This window comes from Rhea pennata, chromosome 2, assembly GCF_028389875.1.
Source record: "Rhea pennata isolate bPtePen1 chromosome 2, bPtePen1.pri, whole genome shotgun sequence".
NCBI lineage: Eukaryota > Metazoa > Chordata > Aves > Rheiformes > Rheidae > Rhea > Rhea pennata.
This window is the reverse complement of record NC_084664.1, coordinates 150,921,516-150,941,281: the sequence shown is the minus strand read 5'-3', so window position 1 is coordinate 150,941,281 and position 19,766 is coordinate 150,921,516. Positions and strand designations below refer to the sequence as shown.

Genomic DNA, 19,766 nt, shown 5'->3' with positions numbered 1-19,766 from the left:
AGTGAAATTGTAACACATTCAGTGTAGGTGGTATGAGTAGTGAAAGTTATAATGGAAAATATTGAGCAACCTTAACAGTAAAGAGTTTGTCTTCCATTTATTATGAATTTGCCAGTCTGAAATTTTCTATACCAGAAAACTGGCAACTGGTGACTGCTTTAGATCGCTCTATCAGCTCAAGTGATAGAAGGAATTTGGTATGTAGCACTCTGAATCAAGTCAGTCATCCAGCTTTGGGGCTTGTGATTCTGTACACCAGAATTTTGGATTTGTTTAGCTTCCATTAGGCTATTTTGAATACAAACATTATGACAATTCTCCCTGCCCTCTGGCATTGAAAACCTATTTGTGAAACCTTATTTTCCTTCAGCACGTATGCTGTTAGCCTTGGAGGTGGACTTTGTGCTTAGAACTGGATAATGTAGCTCACGTGAGCTCAGGGGAAGCATTAGCAGTGACAAACTTCAAGTCAAAGCAGAGAGATATGGGGGGATGATGCCAACATTAAGAGAAATTTTCAGACTATCAGGTAAAGACTGGGGGAAGTAGATTATTTTGCTAACACTTGCTGCATATATATTATATAAATAATTGTGGCTTGGTGAGGAATGAAAATGGATTTATTTTTCTTAGGTTTTGCTATTGACAAAATTAATGTGCAAAAGAAAAGAAAAAAAGAAAAGAAAAGAAAAGAAAAGAAAAGAAAAGAAAAGAAAAGAGAAAAGAGAAAAGAAAAGATTTAATATTTCATTCTCTAGTAATGTTTGCGCTCTGGGAAACTCAGAAAGCGTCAAAGAATTGTTTACTAAAGGAGAACATCAGGCTTAGGGAATGAATGACTGAATCAACTCACATCATAGGCAAAGCCTCAGGGAAGAAAACAGGAAAAATAGTTCTTTGAAGACTCTACTCTCAGTGTTAAAGCAGAGGCAAGGGGTGGCCAGGGAATGTGATCTGCAGCTCCACAAGTGCTGGGAAACCAGAGAAAGAGAGAGGTGCCTGGTATGCTTGGTGAGAAGAAGCCATCCAAAAGGACTGCCCTTGGCTCCAGTAAAGACTTGACATTGGGGCTGCTCCTGCAGTTTCTCCGTTTCTCAGACCTCTTTGGTGGCCTCCTGGAGACCTGCGGTGGGTGACGTGGTCTGATGGTCACTGTTCCCTCTTCCAGTTACTCAAACCAGGAGGTTTCAGAGACTGTGCCCTGCCTGGCTTCCTAACAGCTACCTATTTTCCCCCTTCCCATGTGTCTTGGCATCACCTTGTCCAAGCTGTTTGCTTGTTTTTTTTCTCTGTGCTGGTACAAAGAGAGAGGAAGTGCGCATTCTGCTTATCTTTTAATGCTGCTGCTTTTCAGAGGAAACAAGGATGGCACTTGGGCTTTCTACTTATAATAGACAAACTTAACTTCAGCTAACTTGTGTAGTAAGTGATTTGCTGGAGTCTGGATACGTAGATCCCTTGGTCTGCTGTCACAGCTGCAAGTCTTCCCCTCATTGGCAAAGAGATTCTCTTAATCGTGCAAGATTGCTGATTGCAAGGTGCTTTCAATGGGAACTGTCTTTATTTTTTGAGTGTAGCAGTATGATGATGCTTACCACTGCTGCTTAACATTGCCCCAGCTTTTATCAGAGCAGCTGTTAAAAGAAACATGGTGAAAGATTCTTCATAATTTTTACAAAGCAATTGCTGATTTTTTTCACCCTGCCTGTTTATGGCCCACTGTAGGCTTGAACCGGAAGCCTGGTTGCTTCCTAGCAGTTTTTGGGCACCAAATGATTTCTATTCAGACAAACTTTACATAAAGGTATGTTTGTCTCCAGGATCTTTATGAAGTTTCTCTTAAAAAGCACTAATTTATGTCTTCTAAATAAAAAGTATAATAAATATATACATTGAAAATATTTTTAAAAAATTTTAAAAACAGCCCATCACAATTGAAATTCAAGCCTGTCTCTAAGGGAGCAAGCAATATATGCTGAGTTCAGCTGGATTTGTTTTAAAGCAGCAGAAAATAATAAATTCATCTTTATCTCACTATAGTGTTAGAAATGAGCAAAGCATAGATGGGATTTGTGTTCTCACAAGGTGTTTATTTTAACTAATTTGTGTCATGTCCCTGTGGTGGGGATCTCAAGCTCTTGGCTGATCAAGAGGTTTACAATGTCAAATCCCTTTCAGCACTGGGGGAAAGCAGGTTATGTTACATGTTACTTGTTTGAACATAGTAACAGAAGTTTCTATAGAAAATTGCATAGAAACACTCACAAACAGTATTGTAGTCTCTGTTTTTCTGTTTATGCCCGCATTAAAGCTGCTGAAAGGTTCATACAAGGTAACTTCACAGATGATCTGATTCATAAACTCTTTTCTTCAAGTATTTGCTCTCCTGGATCTTAGTGTTTATGGTGGCACCAGTAGTTGGATGGATTCTCATCTCATTTTATATGTGTCTTCATGGTTGTGAGGGTAGTTGCACAAAGTTAGTGAAAGTTTAATCTCTCATGAGAACTCCACGAGGCGAATGCTGGTGTCGTGATACTCTGGTGTCGTGACGCTGAAGCAACCGCAGTGCAGCAGAGCTTTCTCCAGCTCTGAGTCACAGTTCGCTGACAAGAGTGTAAAATACCCTGCGTTGACATTGGCGTAGTTTGAGCACGGTTTGTGAATTTTTGGCAAGGCTTTTCCTTTCAGATATAACTAGCTCCGGGGCATTTTGGTTTTGTGCCTTTTTGTGCCTTACTGAAACTGCTACATTGCAAGTTCTGTATTTGAACGTTTCATTGAGCAAAATGACAGAACTGTGTTAAATGGGTGACTTACCTGGCTCCTCTGCCCTCCGGAAGCCCACACACTCGCATACAGTGATTAATGCTAGGGCTTGCTGCTGGCCACATTTTTTTTTTTTTTTTACAGTATCACTTCATAAGCTAATAAGTGGCTCTGACTTGTTAACTAGGACTTCTAGTGGTGTCAACCTCTACTTCAGAGATGCTTGTTCTCATTTGTCTCCTCCTTTTCTTGATGAAAGATGTCTACTTGGAGCACCGGCCTCCTGTGCTTCTGACACATTAGGCAACTGAACAATATTTCAGCTAATCAAGAGCAGCACCAGTATAGAAACATTTTTAAGAAAATCTTTTAAATGCCCTGCAATAAACTTGCAGACTTTTGGGCGCACTCGCTTCAGCACAGAAGGCTCAAACAGTCCCCGAAATAAGCCGATAAAGACACGTGATATGATCACATTCACTTCCACGGACTTGAGTAACTCCAAATGCAGATCCTTAAATGCAAGACTGGTAAGTCTTTGGTATGGTGGAGGGCTTGCCTAGTTCTTCTCCTCTGCTTCTTCGGTGTGGGTGTCATTAATGTTAGCACATCATTGGAATATAGTCCTAATAGACTTCTAGGTGATGTTTTCTCTTGTAGTCCCCTTTGGCAGTCCTCTCTGCTTGCTTACGTAGGAGAGAATGAATGCGTAAGGACTCTGCTTTTCCCCTGCAAAAAGTCAAAATCCTTGATGATCTTTCTTTGAGCAGATTAGGGCATGTTGTTCCTTTCACTTTCATATTGTAAACCTACATTTCCTGTCCTCATTCCCGTAGCAATGAAAGAGCTTTACTTTAGTGTACTGGCTTTGTTTCAGCAGTCTTTTTTCCCCTCCTAGGAAACAGTTTGAATGTGTCAGAAGAGTCCCAGATCCTTCACAACTGTGTCTGGCCGAGAACTGTACCAAGTTGGTCTATAGTATTTCCCTCATTAAAAGCCTGCTTCTCTTTCTTTCTTTCTTCTTTTTCTTTCTTCTTCTTTTTTTTTTTTTTTTTTTTTTTAAGTCATCTGTGAACAGTAACAGCATTAATTGTGGAGAGTTGGGACTTGGCAGAACTACGTATAAATGAAGTGCTTTTTTGGAAGCTATACTGCCTGTCTTGCAGATCAAAAAATAAATGCGAAGTATTTCAATGTGTATCGGTGGATTAATTCGTTTGACTGCCACTTCTGTTTTTCTGGCCTTTGTGGGGAAAGGAGCTCCAGAGATTGGAATTTTAATTGCTCAACCGCAGTTTCTAATTTGTGGTGCACCAAAAGGGCATGGATCGTTAATTAGTACTGAATATAAGGATCTTTGGAGCTGAGCTATAGCATCAAATGGATGAGTTTAGGCAACTCTTGACTGAAATTGCAGTCTGTCAGTAAATTGAGTTATAATAATGAAATCGTTTGAAATTATTCTCAGTCCATGCAAGTTGCAGTCTGCATTTTTGAAATATTTCCTGGTGGTCTTTGAGAATTTAAGTGTTATATACTATATATGTATATATACACATATACCTATATATAATAACATATATATTCTGTAGGCATATGTATACATGCCTAAAGAGTAGAAAAGAGCATTTTTTACATAATTCAGAATTATTATACAATGGCATGCCTTATTTCTTTTTATTAACTAGTTTTGGATTTTAATCTGTTAGATAGATTCATTGGCAATTAAAAAATATACAAAAATAGTGCTCTCTGTAGCTGCTTTCTCTTTCAGTCTCTGCCTGGATTTGTATTACTGTATTCAGGAGATAACTCCATGTGCTGAGTGTAATGATCTGAAAACAGAATATTATTAACATTGCTACTTTAATGTAAAATTGTGTATTATATTTTTCTGATACTATAACTTGATGATGGAATTGAATTGTATAACTTTAGTTAACATTGCTGCGTTTGGGATTCTTGGATGGTGCCATGTAGAATAGAAATATGCCTATAACCTGTAGTGGCATCAGCTTGTTTTTTAAGTAGAAGGTTTAAGAACTGGGATATGGACGGACTGTGGAATGTAGACATGAGGGGGGCCACCATAAATTACTACGTGTGGTAAGGCTCGTGGTGCATTGGTATAAAGCAGTGTTTGCACCCAGCATCTGGAGGTAAAGAGGAAATCATTGCTGATAAAACTTGTGGATCATCTTAGCAATGTGCACCTTATTTCAGCTAAATGCATAAACTAGGCTTTAATTATAGTCCTATAATTGCAACCATTGACTGGGCCAAATGGAAAATAGTAGCTCTGAAATTTAAGTAATATAAAAAGAATTATACAGTTAGGTCAAGTTCTGCCACCTGTTCCATCTACGCATTACATTGGTATGTTTACATATATTCATTTAGGGGCTATTACAAAATGAAAGAGCCTTAAAATCTGTTTTGTAAAACTGAACAGAACTCAGTGACAAATCTAGACTGCTGTGCTAGGATTTAGTGGAAAGTAGGGAGTATTTAGTAGATATCTCCTGAAATGCAGTTTCTCTAGACAGAAAACATTCTCATTTTATTTTTTAATTCTCCTGTAGAATTTTGTATGGCATTCAGCAGTATATTTTACCCATACATTAGTGGATCTTCGTAAGTCTCTGGATCTGAGTAGCCATTCCCCATGGGATGTTAGAAAATAGATGTCTGGGAGTTCAGGTTTTGGCAAGAGTTTTCATAAGACTTTTTTCCTCAAGGTAATTTTCTTGGCCTTTGCTGAATTTGGGACTCAGTTTGTGGAAAGAGGGTTATGTTTCTGCTCTCTTCTCCTGGCAATGAGTCTTCTTTTCACTAAAATAGTGCAGCTGGCTGTCATGAACTTGCCGGTGCATTGCCTGGAAACCTGGCTTTTTGGCATGTGGAAGGGAAGGCTCTTTTCTTCTCTCCCCATGCCTTGGGAATTAAAGGCACATTATGTGTTCCCACTTAGTGCTTACATTTAGAGCCAAATTTTTAACTTCAGCTTCCTTCCTCCCCTCTCCCCTCTTTCTTTTTCTAAATTAAAAGATGCTCAGGTCCAGTGTATATAGCTGCAGCTGAAGGAGAATGAGAACTGCAATCTAAAGTAGCCACAGGATTGGACTTTGATTTAGCATCACATTTGCTGACATGTCACTGTAACAGAGCTCAAAAGCCTGTCGGATTACTTTTTCAACTGGTTAATGGATAATCTCTAATTTTAAAAGAAAAAAAAATCTGATTGTTGTTGAGCCAGATTTCTACAGCCTTGGCCATCCTCCCATTTAAGTTAATGACAAAATCATATTAGTTCAGTGGAAGCAACAGGAGATTCACCACATCTGTGTCTGTTCATCCCAAACGCTGTGAAAGTACAACCAGACTGAGATGCGTGCTGTTAAAAACCAAATCCATATGATACTGACAAAAACCTCATTCATTCAAAAGCCCTGAAATTCATTTCCTCTGAAAATTGGATAATTTATAGAGTGAGTGTCCAGGGAGGAGCACTGGTTTTGAGACTTAGGTCTAGAAGTTTTTATAACTTTATAACTGAAGCTAGCAGATTAAAGAAAAGGAGGGTGTAGAGCAAAAGGCAAGATGTTTTAGAAGATGGATGGTAACAGATGCTCACAGAGCCTGGGATCTTTGGTTTTGCACAGGTATCTCTCTTAGTAAAGCTGATATGAAGTACATTGAAAATAGTGCTGAAATCACCAACCTTATCTTTTGACAGAAACGCTGTTCTTGCTCTTTATTCCCCTGAATGGTTTTATTGCTTTTTTTTTCAAAAAAATTTGTCCACTTTCTGTAATTTAACCTCCTTCATCACTTTGCCCTTTTGTCATTTATTCATCTTTTTGTTACTGAATTCTTCTCAGACTCTTCAACAGAAGTGACATGATGATCTGCACTATTTGCTTGCAATTGTGTCTCATGGTGTTTTAATAACTTCCCCAAATAAGTTCATGGCGCTGCTGCTCTTTCGGTTCATCCCGTGGCTGCCTGAGTCATGAGTATAATCAGCTGACAACAGCTAGTTCACTGGCCAGCAAGGTCTGCCACTGTCAAATTGCATAATATGTCTGCGTGAATTAGATACACGTGTCTAACCAGTACACTTAAATGTGAGATCTTTTCTTGACTGAGCTCTTAGCCTCCTGGAGGCTGTGGTTGGTGAAATTTGTCCTCCTAAAAAGGCTTCCTATACCTCATCCAACCCTCAGCTTGTACATAGGAGTTACTGGATAAGATTTTATAGTCAATTGAGCAGAAGTCAGATGCCTCTCCTGCCTTACACCCATGTAGCTCATAGGTCCTTATTTCTCCTATTCTGCTCTTTTCTCCCATTTTGCTCATTGCACTGTATTGAGATAGGCTGGACTCTTTCTAGATTTAGGTCTTACATATTTGCACAGCCTCCAATGTTGTGATTCTAGACATATAAAAATAATAAAGCATGCTAATGGTTGGTACCAATTTAAAGAACTCACACTAGATTTAACTGTTGAATACCGGCTTATTTATTGCTTTTTTTTTCATAGTGAAATATATGAGAGAAGCAACACCCTATGTGAAGAAGGGTTCCCCTGTTTCAGAAATTGGATGGGAAACACCTCCCCCCGAATCTCCTCGACTGGGCTGTGCATCTTCTGACCCTCTGTCGCAGCTCTCTCTCTCCATCCACAGAGACAGAAAAACAATCCCACTCAAGATGTGCTACGTGACACGCAACATGACGCTGTCAGACCCTGAGAACAGGTGAGCAGGGGCTTTTTTTTTTGCCTGGGATTGGGGTTTTGCCTTTGCACTGGATCGCTGTTGGTCTTTTCAGTGCTGGGATTGATGAGCAGCTGATCAGTTGACGAGCAGTCCGGCAAGGGGCCAGCAAGGACACCTGGTTGCATCTGAGCCACCAGGCACTGGGTTTAGCACCCAGCTCCCTGGCGAGGACGTGTGAATTCCCGATTGGGGCTGGTTTGCCGCTGCGCAGCTGTCAGCGTGGGTGGCGAGCACACGGGTCTCTGGGCCAGGCCATGAGTGCTGCCCTGCCCAGTGCGAGCCAAGGTCCAAACTCTGTCCCTGGTGACCTGCGTGAATGTGGGGTTTGGCTCCATCCCCTCGAGTTAATGGTCAGGCTCTTCAGCTTTTCTCACACAACTTCCACCTGAGATCTCAAGGTGTTTTACAGTCATTTCACAGCACTCCATGGAAGCAGCTGGGGGAATACAGACTTGTCCGTTTTGAGTGGTGCTAGAAAAATTCTTTAGTACATTAATCCAGCATTTTTTTTAGAAATAGACTCATAGGGTTTTTTTTCACCATGATCGAATGACGAGTTTTGAAATAAAAAAAGAAATTGTGCACATAATTGATTACATCTCCTAGGCTAATGTAATCTAATCTCATTATATTTCAATTTCTTTATTATTCTCATTCTTATCTTCTTATTATTTTAAGAATGGCCTGTTTTGTCCATTCAGTTCTGGGTATTAAAGTGAAGAATGTGAGAAAAGTTCCAGTTAAAAGATGTGAATGGGGAATTTCTGTGACATCCTGTCTTTTTTTTCCTAATGCTAAATATAGGATGAGCTTACTAGCCCTTATTTATAACATATGTGGAACAGCTGCAACACACCAGCACACTCACTGATCCCTGCTCTAACAGCTGCCAGAGAAAAAGGGACCAGTCAGGTTAGAGTGATTCTTCCATCCAAATAATGGCCTTTTTGTTCTTCTCCAGTGCACTGGCTTATTGATAAGCTGTTTGGAGTATCTTTGATTCTCAACACTTACATATAGGCATGAGTAAAAGTATGTTTTCATTTGCAGAGAAGAGTAATGAGGGAGGGAACAGAAGAGGATTTTAGAGGATAGATTCCCCTGTATTCTCTTGTATGGCAGTTCAGAAACTTTATCAGTAGCTGTGTGATTTTCTTCCTGTATTTGTCTTACCTTGTTCTTAAATTTTTTTCCCCCTACTCTAACATTATTTTTTTTTGTTTGGCATTGCTTTACTTTGCTTCCATTCTTCAACTCATCAAGTAGTCACTCCTATAGGCAGTGATAGCTGACCCCTATGAAAGTGCAATTGTAAAACAGTAATTAGTACTAGTAGTTTCTTTTTTAAGTGCCGTTGCAAGTTTAATTCAAGGTGTTATTTGATATGGGCCATTTTTTTTCTGCATATGTATATGTAATCTAAGATGTGGGGGTTTAAGAGCTCTACTGCTAGTTTACTAGTTTACTGCTTTACAGTTTACTGTTCTCTCTGCCATGGAGTGTTTTTAAAAAATAGCAGCATGCAAGATGTCTAGTTTGAATCACCGGAATGTAACATTATTTTATGCCTATTGGCTTTAGTCTTCTAGAATTTTTCCCTTCTTTTTTGGCTGTATTATAGTTCTCATTTTCTATCCCGTTGCTGGTCCTGAAATGTGATTAAAGGGTAGGACTGATTGAAAGGAACGAACTCTCACTGCAGGTGGCACTTCTGTGGTGGAGCTCACTTTCCAAAGTGTTCTACAAATGGGTGCACTCTGAGGTGCTGCTAGGAGGTAATGCGTGGGAGGGTCGTATTGCTTATCACGGTTTTCATTTTGTGTTGCTGTCATTTCCTATGGAAAGAGTGACTTGTGATTTTTACTGTAGTCCAACACAAGGTACTGTACAGTCTAAGGTAGATTTTTCCATCGAAGCACGCAGTACTTTACCATCATGGTAGCTGCAGTGCAATAGTAGCAGCCTGTGGATTTGTATCTTTACTGATTTATTGTTGTTCAGCAGTTCTGAATACTGAGATTAATGCTTCCCATTGGGAGTGGTTTTACAATGCAGTGATCCTTCCCCACTGAAATGTATCCCAGGATAGTAATCTAAGTCCACAGAAATAATTGGATCCTTGTTCGCAGTAGAGCCCAAGCCATGTCCCTACATGCTTATGATACTTCTGCTTTATAACCCAGTGACCTGATACACGTAGATCTTATATCTGCTGGAGTTGCTTTGCCAGAGTGTTTTAGAAGAGCACCTCTGGCGGATTGCCAACGCCTATGCTGGCTGTAAAAGGGTTTCTTATCTATATCTGAATGAATTTTCAGAGATGCCTGAGACCAAGCACGGACACAGAAAGTGTAAATTTCACAGCGCAAGAGTTTTTGCAGTGCAGGTTACAGCGGTGTTCGGGGACCAGGTGGCACCAGTTTGACACTGAGCATGAGAAAAGGACCCCAAAGGAAAAGTCTGTTTTTTGACACAGAATCATCTCTAGTTCTTAGAAAATGAATGTGGATGAATGTGGGTATAACAGGCATGGAGGAACTCACACACCTGATTTTCTTCCTAGAGCCAATAGCCCTGTGTCAGATTTCTGTTTCTCCTTAAAGACAGGACAGAGTTAGGATAGTCATAGGAGTATGTATCTCCTCAAATAGCCTGGAGAGAGTGTTATTTCAGAGCGGGAGTGAAATAGGGTGTTTTTAGAGCCGGCACTTCTCCATCTATCATGCCTGTGCATTTACTCTTAAGCAGATAGAGGATTGTTTCACAGGGAACTCTGGCACAAGCGTAGATTTAAGAAGCTTTAAGATACCAAAAAGAAAATCTCATGTAACGCAAACCAATGCCAAGTCTGAGGGTGCAGGAAAATACTTTTTAATAGTACAAACATAGCCAACAGGAGAAAAGATGACGAACATTTTAGTAGCATCTGTCTGTGTCAGGCTTGTCTAGACACAGGAGCCATTGTTGCATTTTAGGCTGGAATAAACTAGGTGAAAGTAATTACTACTTACATGTGTTGTTTGCCTTCGTTTTCGCTGACACGTGTCCTTCCTCGCGGCAGCGTTAAAGGTTAATGTCAGCCTCAAAAGGGAGGGTTCTCTTCTGGGAACATGGGGGAAGGCTCGCAGTTATTAATGCAAATAAACAGTAAACGTTTCTGCAGCACAAGAAGCTTTTCATAAATTTCTGCTCATGATATTAAGGAACAGGAAAAAAAAAAGAGAGAGAAAGAAAGAAAATTGGATCCCTAAGGTGAAATTTGTTCTGTTTGTGCTTTTCAAGTCTTGGGACCTGATATAAAAGTACTTCTGTGCTCGGTATACGAGGTGTGACATTGTCTGTAGGAAGTGAGGCCATGCTGTGCTGGCTGCAGGTTTTTTCCTTCTTCTTTTGAATTCTCCCTGAAATCTTGCTTGCAGTTCATTCAGTTAAACCCATGAAGTCTGGGCCTCATCCTGCCGGCATTTAGTGCACACAGATCACTTTCCCAGAGGCAGGAGTTCAAAGCAGTCTGATCCTTAAGGATCAAATCTTTAGACTGCTTAAGGATCTAAAAGATCCTTAAGCAGTCTGATCCCGTCCGCAGGAACCCAGTCTTAGGGATTTAGATATTCCTTGTCATGCTCATCACAGGATCTGGCCCTTTGATAGGTAAAGATTGCTCTGATTTTTAAGCTGGGAAGAATGAGCTAATGGTAATTGCTCAGTGCTGGCTGGAGCTACACATAGTGGCAGCGATGGAGCAAGTCCAGAAGTTTGTGAGGTCTAACGGGTGCTAGACACTACGAATGCTCGGAGTAGCAGACAAGGAAGTTTTCTTACCTATTTTCTGTTTAAGGGTTGAATTGAGAATTATAATCAGAGGACAAAATTCAGCAAGTATATTTTAAAAATGATGCGGGAATTAGATTCCCCCAGTTCCCTGGAATGTGTTTGTCCTGGGCGCTGCACGACCAAGCTGACCCTTGGCATTCGCCTTCCGGGACTACAGGGAGATGCGAGGCAGGTTGCAACCAGGTTACTTTGAAGGCAGGTACAGACTGTAGCTGGTTGATTGCTTTGATTAAAACAAGTTTTAACATTGTGCAGCACTGATTCAGTGAAAGAAATATTTGCAAGACTTATTGCAAAAATGTCACTTGACCCAACTGATTTCTTTTGCACACATTCTTTCTGAATTTTTTTTACATTACTTAATAACATGTCAGTAGTGCACAACAGCATTTAGAGTCAGTGAGAACTTGCATTTTGCATTGTAATTGGCATGATATGAATGGGGAAATCATATAAACATGAAAAAAATCCATCCCTATGTGATTCTGAAATAAAATTTCAAAATCTTAAATGTAAATAAATTCCGGTTAAATTCAGATGTATTTACTCTTGTCACAATATGGAATGAAAAAAAATGTTGAAACGTCCTTTAAAATTAAAACTTATTTTCATCCAGCTTTAATATGACATAGTAAAAACCAACAAGCACCAACAAGCTTCAGTCGTGAATGCAAGTTGCAAACACAACAAAGTCAGCAGAAGAGTGTGAAGATGAGGTAAGAATACAAGCATCTTTAAGGTGAAGGCAGGGAACTATGGCACTAGTTCCCTATAGAACAGATCAGTCCAAAATTGGACTTTCTGAATGTTTTTCTAATGCATTTTTAGCTGTGAGGCTAATTGATTGTTTATATATATGATATCTTGAATATGAATAGAAATTCCATGCCTTTGTAACAGAACTCTATGAAAAATTAGTGCGTGTAGTTTGGGACCTGCCACTCTTCCAGGATCCTCAGTTTTACTATTGCTCTAAAGCACAACTATGTTTTTTTAGAGGGATTACAGGAAGGAATTAAAAGGTGAAGGGCTTTTAGCTTCTGCAGCTCTTCAGGATTATGCACATAAAGTTTAATGTCAACCAAGTAGGACAGGGAGGAAGCAGGGAGACAGGTATTAGTGCAGGACTTTCTGGACATCTTGCTGGTTAATACTGGGGTGGGCTCCACCCTGCCCGTTTCCTGCTCCGTAACCACGACCATGCTTTGATGTTGCCCTGCAAGTGCAGCCACTGCTATGCAAAACAAAGGCTGGATTCTCCTCGAAGAGCAGTGTGATTTAGGTGTGCATCTTTGCAGCTCAGGCTTTTTTCCTGCTTGTAAGGGAGCTGATGCACTGGCTCACATACCTTGTGTTGGACTCATGGGGGCAAGGTGGTGCCGAGAGGAATGACCACATTACAGTGTGTGAGCTGTGGCTGTTCTTGTCCCCATTTGTCTTACTTTGCTTTGTGTCTCTCCTCCCTTAATTGAGAGGTAAACGGTTTGATAGGTTTGATAGCGTTGTACTCAGCAAGGGACAGCAGACAATGCACAGTTTGCCGGTTGCTAATAGAAGCACAAACGGAGTGAGGTGCTGTGCCCAGACCAAGCCCCAATCTGGATTTAAAGAGGTGATGGAGCATTTGTGGTACAGCGTTGGGACCGTTGCAGCTTGCCTGGAGCTGTTTCAGCCCTGGGTGGATAGCAGCGGTTCTGCTGTTCTTGCTGAGGAGGGAGAAAATTCCCCTTCCTCATGGATAGTACGTATTTAACAGAATTGGCCACTGGTTTAGAAAACTTTGCTCCCTATTTGGTTCTTTTTCTATTGCTATTGGCAAAAAGAGACATGAAGTATAAATGCCTGAAGGAGAGAGCAATCGTAATGATACAGTAAAGGATGAATATATTACAATGACAGTGCCAGTGCAAAAGTCCAAAAACCCCAAGGGATTTGAGTCTAGCTCCTCATGTTGGTACTGAGCTGCTCTCTGGCTCTAAACAAACTCTGTGAAATGGAAAAAACATATTATCCTACTTCACAGTGTTGTTGTGAGTCACAACTTGAGATCCTTGGATGAAAGGGCTATAGCACTTAATTATCATTATTGGTACAGACATGTTTTGCTATTTGAATATCAATAAGTTCTTTGAAGAAGTCATTGAGCCTGCTAGAGTCAAGGTCCTGGTCTATATCAAGATTTTTTGTTATTGTTTTTTTGCTGTTGGCTGTGTTTATTATCTGTTTAGATTAATGTTAAACTATGGGAGAAATCAACAATCCAGTATTAAAATAAAGCAGCTTAAAAGGGTCCAATTCGGATCCAGAGAAGAACAAAAAATGACAATAATCAGGGTGAAATTCTGGTCAACTATCTCCTCATGCTTAAATCACCCTGTTGTGCTAGACTAGTAATATAAGGATAATATACAACTGTGCTTGTCCTTTACGTGCTTGTCCACAAAGGGTACTGAATTTAATATCAAGGCAAACTTGGATTTTTAACCTTACCTTCCGACTATTTTACTTCTATGGATCCAAACCCTCCTTTCATGTAAAGCTGGATATTTCTTCCAGTGTTCTTATTTGTTTGTAATCCTGTAACCCCCAATCTGGCCAGAAAAAACTATTTACTGGAAGGTAACAAGTAGGAGATAGTACAAATCTACTAACCTTTCTCTCCTTTCAAGCTGACAAAAGTTAGGTGATCTAGCTAAAAATACACTTACAGCATCCCATTCAGTGCCTAAATGTGTCATAAGTGTGGGACCTGGAGCTTTAGCCCTAGTCACTCTCTGGCCACTCCAGAGCCACCAAGTACACAGCCATTTGGAGTGATGTTTGGTGACATTGAACAGCTAGGCTGTCCTGCAGGATCCCCTTTTTGGAAGGCCTAAGAGACACACGAACATGTCCTCTTTAAGAGCAGCATGGTTGGTGGGTCCCTCCTTGGTCACGGGGGATGTCAGATGAGAGGTGCATCAGATTGTATTTCTTCTCTTTTAACAGAATTTTGGAGGAAATTATTAACCAGGAAGAGTTAGTAATTGGTTTAGGCTGGGGTATATGACAGTCCTGTATTGCATCATCTGCTCTTTGGACAGGTCTGTGATTGCCAGGGCATTTTGCAGATTATAATCATCTGTCTTGCAAAGGAATGGTTTTCCTACCCTGTAGGAGCTCAAACACTGAAGCCTCTAGATAGAAAGGCTAAATCTTGTATTTAGTTTTTCATTATTAGGAACAGATATTTCCCATAATTTGTGAAACTCTGCACCAGCCAAATCCGTCATAGTTTTTTGCTCTAGGTCTTACAAAGTGCTGTCTTAGCCTTAGTTTCTTCTAGGCCTTCTTGGAAGGCTACTAAGATCAGGCCCCTCTGTGGTCATGCCCTTTCCATAGAGATGTGCATTTTGGTTTCTTTTTAATCCCTCACCAGCTAAGCTTTTTAAGAAAAACCCAGAGATCGTTTTTTTGCAGAGGCAAAAAAACTAAAAAAGAAAAAAAAACAAAGAAGGCCAGATTTGGCTGAACATACTGCAAAGCATTTTTACTCAGTTTTTATCAGTTTTATTTTGTTAATCATTTTGCAAGTAGCTTTCTAATGTCCTAAGGACATGTAGTAGTATCTATGGGCTACTATGTGAGAAGTGGGTATACGTCAAGGAATTAGGAGTGGGGCAGAAAACACTGGAGTTGTCCTCTGCATGTGTGAGACATCAGCAAAGAACTGGATGGCCAGAGTATGTCATGACTGACCTTCAATTTGTGTAGATCATGGTGAAACTGTAGCATCTGAGATTAGACATGTTTTCTCTTGAAAAACACGCCATATTCTTCCTTCTTTGTAACGGTATGGGGCTTTCTCCCCTCCCAGTCCTTCTATGTTGAATGGATGAGCTCCTGGTATCATTCCCATTTCCAGCACTAGTGGCATGGGAATGGGCAAGAATGCCTGTCTGCATGAGTGAAAAAAAATGTGTGCTCTTGCATGTACCTACATGCGTGCAAATGTGTAAATAAAGTGCTGTGTGTGTGTGTGAGAGAGAGAGAGAGACTGAATATGACTTGACAGACAGGAATAAAATGTGTCATGGTGAGTGGGTGGCAAGTTAGGATGTGTGTAGTATAGAGATGGCAGTAATTGAGCTGGGCTTCACTTCCAGCTGGATCTTTGATTAACAGACTTTTTACCAAAGTCTTTCTTTTCTCTGAAAAGCTTTGGATAACAAGTTGGTGGAGAAAAGAAATGTGTTTGGTGGAGTTGTGTTGTATTTTGAGGGTTTTTCAGCCACAAAATCAGTAAAGGGAATTTTGAAAAAGTCAAAGGATTTTGTTTTTTCCAAGCAGCTTCTACCATAGGAGACGGTGATGAGGAAAGGAAGTAAGAATAAAATAACTGGGAATGGATCTAGAGAGGGGGAATAAGAAGAAACTGTCTTGAGATATGCATAGAGGAAGGGAGGCGGACATACTGAGAAATGGTGGTAAACTAACCAGCAAGACAAAGAAAACTAAGAGAGTGAAGACTGCAATCCACTTTATTGAGTGAATGTTTTTATAAAACAGGAAAAAATAAATAACTGCTGAGATGAGGAAAGAGAGATGCTCCATCACAGACCAAGAGAAAAAAAAGAGCAATATGACTACTGCAGGGAGGGACAGAGAAGGGAAAACATTTGTGTTTTTATCTGTATATATAGGGTATATAGCTAAGTGCTGACATCCAGGATACCCCTAAATACTACTGGAGAGTGATTTTAACACCCAGGAGCTCTGCGGAATACAGAGAGTTGAGATGCAAGGCTCGCAGTTTCCTGCGATTCTCCCGTCTTGCTGCCCTCCCTGCAGTCCTTGTGTAAATGACACTGGCAAACTAGAACCTGGGAATTTTAGTCTCTTAGCAAATCATTACAGTCTTGTGGCACTGCATAAATGCTATATCATAATACAGGAACTGTCACATCCATGAACATCCATGTGAACAAGAGATGATAAAGGTGGATAGGAGGTCCTGAAGCCTGGATTCATCTCATCTAGCTTAGCTACTTATTCTGGACTCCTTCTGTAGTCAGTGAGGAGGAGGATACATCCCATGGGGTCAGTTTAGCAGTAGAGGGCTGCCTGGCCTCCAGAGGCCATGTGTATTCCTTCTGACCGTGCTAGGAGCCTACGGTGATGGACTGCCTGGTTTAAGTGCCCCAGCTAAATGCTCTTGAGTAGCGAGACTGTGTTTTAGTGCTTATGTTGTTTATATAGACATAGCTATTTTTAATGCCCTGTTGTCACTTCACGGCCCTCCTGCTTTCACACACATTTCTGCTGTTGGAGAGTCCTTTTTTCTTATAGTAGGAATGAGAGAGAGTTACTCTGAAGTTGTTATTTCCTCTCATCGCTTAGATGGAGCTTTTCCATTGATCTATGAGTCTGTTAAATGAGAAGATGAATGTCACTAACTCAGTGCTGCCAATAGTGAAAGCGCAGTGAGGTTACCTATGCCCACAGTCACAGGTGAGGTCAGCAGCATCTCTGGGACTCAGCCTCTGGGATGCTGAATCCCAGGTATTGCTCTCTCCCCAAGGCTCAGAGGCCAATAGTTTATCTATAAGGTATTTGTGGTTTGTCAAGCAGTCTGGCTTCTATTTTGCTTCACTTGGCAACTAATCAGTAACCGCTTGGATTTTTTGATCATATGAAACAAAAAGGCATGTAAAACAATGAAATAAGATAGACACATGCTGCTCAGTTGAGGTGAAACTGCTTTTGTCCCCTGCAGCAGACCTTCTCCCATGGCAGTTCCTCAGCAACCCAGAACTGATCTACCAGCAGCCCAAATCTTTTGTCTCCTTTCCTTACTCATTTTCATCCATGCTCATGGATTTTGTGTCCTTCTTCTTCCTGGGTCCTATTAGTTTGCTGCCAGCAGCAACTGTTACACCGTTGTTCTTTCTCAGAATACATTAATTCTTCTCTAAGTCCATGAAAGTTTATTTATATGTAGCAGCATGAGGTTGTCTCACTTCTTCCCTGACTTTCCCGATCTGAAGTGGTCATTACCACTTTGTACTATCTACAGTCACTTGCTCTTTACTTAGCACAGGTTCAGCACGAATTGCAGAAACATCGTGCTTTGAAGTTGGCTGTGGCTTTCCTAAAGGTGCAGCTTTTGTGGCTGAAACAGTTTTTTCCCCTAGCACTAATGCATCCTGTTTGCCGAGAGAGAGTTGCTTAAGGGAGCTATGGTCAGTGCTTTTACCACACTGATCACAACAGCCTCTAGTCTTAAAGAAATTTTCAGCAGTGTATTTTTAGGGTTAAATCAAGTTCCCACTGTGTCTCTGAAATGATTCCTGTTTTTTTTTTCCCCCAAGTAACTGACCTCACTGCTCCTTGAAACAGCACTTTTGCCCTTGTTTTGGTGCTGAATCCAGTTAGCCACAGTGAAGAGGGTTAGACTGTGTGTTTCTGCATTATTAAAATTCAGCACTGTTACAACCAGAACATGAAAGAAAAGAATGAGAAAGAAGATAAGAGGCTTTTTGGCAATATGGGGAACAAGTTCTGTTTCTTAATGTCCACAGACATTTAAAAATATTAAATGTGTCATTCTGGGTAGAGGAAGGTGGCTCGTGGTGTGTTGTGCAGACTGGTCAATGTGAGCACACATTCATGTGGACAATTCCAGGGCAGAAGCAGATCCTTTCCTTACTTGTATGCTGTGCAGTTCCACTGATATCCTTTTTGTTAAGGCCCAGCTGGCAGCAAATAGAGATGAAATCATCTGTGACAGCTCATTAGTGATATATGCACCCTCTGTTTGGACATAAGTCTAGTCCAGCTCCCAAGGAACAAGTGACTACATCATTGTAAGTTGAAAGCCGGCGAGTAATGTTAGTACAGCTGGTACCCTTGTGACAGCACAGGCACTGAGGGATTTTCCCATAGCAAACTTTCACTTGATAACCAAATAGCAGTCAGTTGCTTTGTAAAATTGTTTTCACCTGCTTTGAGGTGCATCAAGTGAAGATACTTTCTCAGTGTATGCTGGGAAAGCAGCACAGCCTAATAATCTCTCTGCCTAATAATCTCCCTATGGAAAATTTTCTTTGGAAGCTAAACCTGAATTTTCCATTTGTTAATTTTAGCATACTTTATTCCTGGCTTATCCCCTGATGCTACATGTAGAATTAAACAAGAATCTTAGCGTTTTTATTTCTATTATTTTATACGGAACTGGAACTATTTAAATATCACCTCTGAATGTATTCCTCCAGATCCCCAGGGCCAAGCCTATACTGGAAAGCTTCCCATACTTTTATCCTCAGAAGCGGACAAACTTTTTCATATTTTTAGGGTTAATTCTCAGGACAACTGAAGGAGGAAATGGTCTGGGAAGTTCGGCCCTTGAGCCCCTTTTAAGTTTGCAAAGTCAGTGTTAGGATTTGTGTTCCTGGCTACACTGGTGCAAAATCAGTGTAGTGGGATAGTCTTGAATATCTCTGGCTCCAGTTCATCATTAACTTCAAGGGATTTACTCCACACTTTAATCAGTCACTGAATACGTAATCTGACCCAGGAAAAGGCACAAAGTGTAAATCGGTGCCTAATTTGGTCCTAAGCCAAGGCTGGTGGGAGAAGTGCTTTCAAGAGATTTGATAAAAGGTATTTCTTAGATAATGAACCCTCCTACACAAGGAGGCCTTATCAAATGTCAAATGATTACGGTCTGTCAAACACATTTGCTTTCAACTGCTTGCGATCCTCTGTGAAATAAAGTACCTCGATCCAGTGAGGGAGTGAGTTTGGTCTCTTGCAAGGTTACAGCATTGGGAAGATTCAGGTTTTGTGTCAGCCGCATGTTCTGCAAGTGGAAAATGGGATGCTAGGAAATATTCTCTGGCTCAGTGGAACTCTTTGAGAAGGAGAGAGAAAATTACTCTTTTATGATAAGGTTTGCCAAATGATCTCTGAGAAAATGTGATATCATTCATATGCATTGCCAAGCTGGAGAGATGCCGTGCATCTTGGCAGCCATCTAGAGCTAACATATAATTCCTTTGGGTTGGTACAGGCTTTATCAGAAACAGTTCCATATGCAGTATTTACATAACTGTGGTGGAGTGTGAGAATAAACACAGCTGTGGCATTGCTCTAAATATTTCAATTCAGTGGGGAATTAAGGGAACTTTATCACTGAACTGCAGATAAACATAATACAGTAAGCGGTGGTCAGTTTAGCCAAGGAACAAATCAAACCTACAATGGCTGAACTGCTGGAAACACTGAAGTACTTTAGTGTTGGAGTTTACTAAGGTCACTGGTATTTCTTTGCTTTTCAGAAAATATGGAAATGCCATCAGTCAGCTGTTAAACTAAAAGCAGTATCCAAAAGGACTGATGAA

The 19,766-nt window shown here is 40.5% G+C and overlaps 1 protein-coding gene across 2 annotated transcripts in view; it reads left to right on the top strand.

Annotated features, from left to right (window-relative positions):
- SNTB1 (syntrophin beta 1) overlaps positions 1 to 19,766 on the top strand; it is a 120,364-nt gene that overhangs the window by 52,482 nt on the left and 48,116 nt on the right. For both annotated transcript variants that reach the window (XR_009957715.1, XM_062570582.1), the window contains exon 2: positions 7,314 to 7,530. Coding sequence is in view for 1 of the 2 variants with exons in the window: in XM_062570582.1 (XP_062426566.1) it covers positions 7,314 to 7,530 (217 nt within the window). In the remaining variant the exon portion in view is untranslated. The remainder of the gene's footprint in view (positions 1 to 7,313; positions 7,531 to 19,766) is intronic.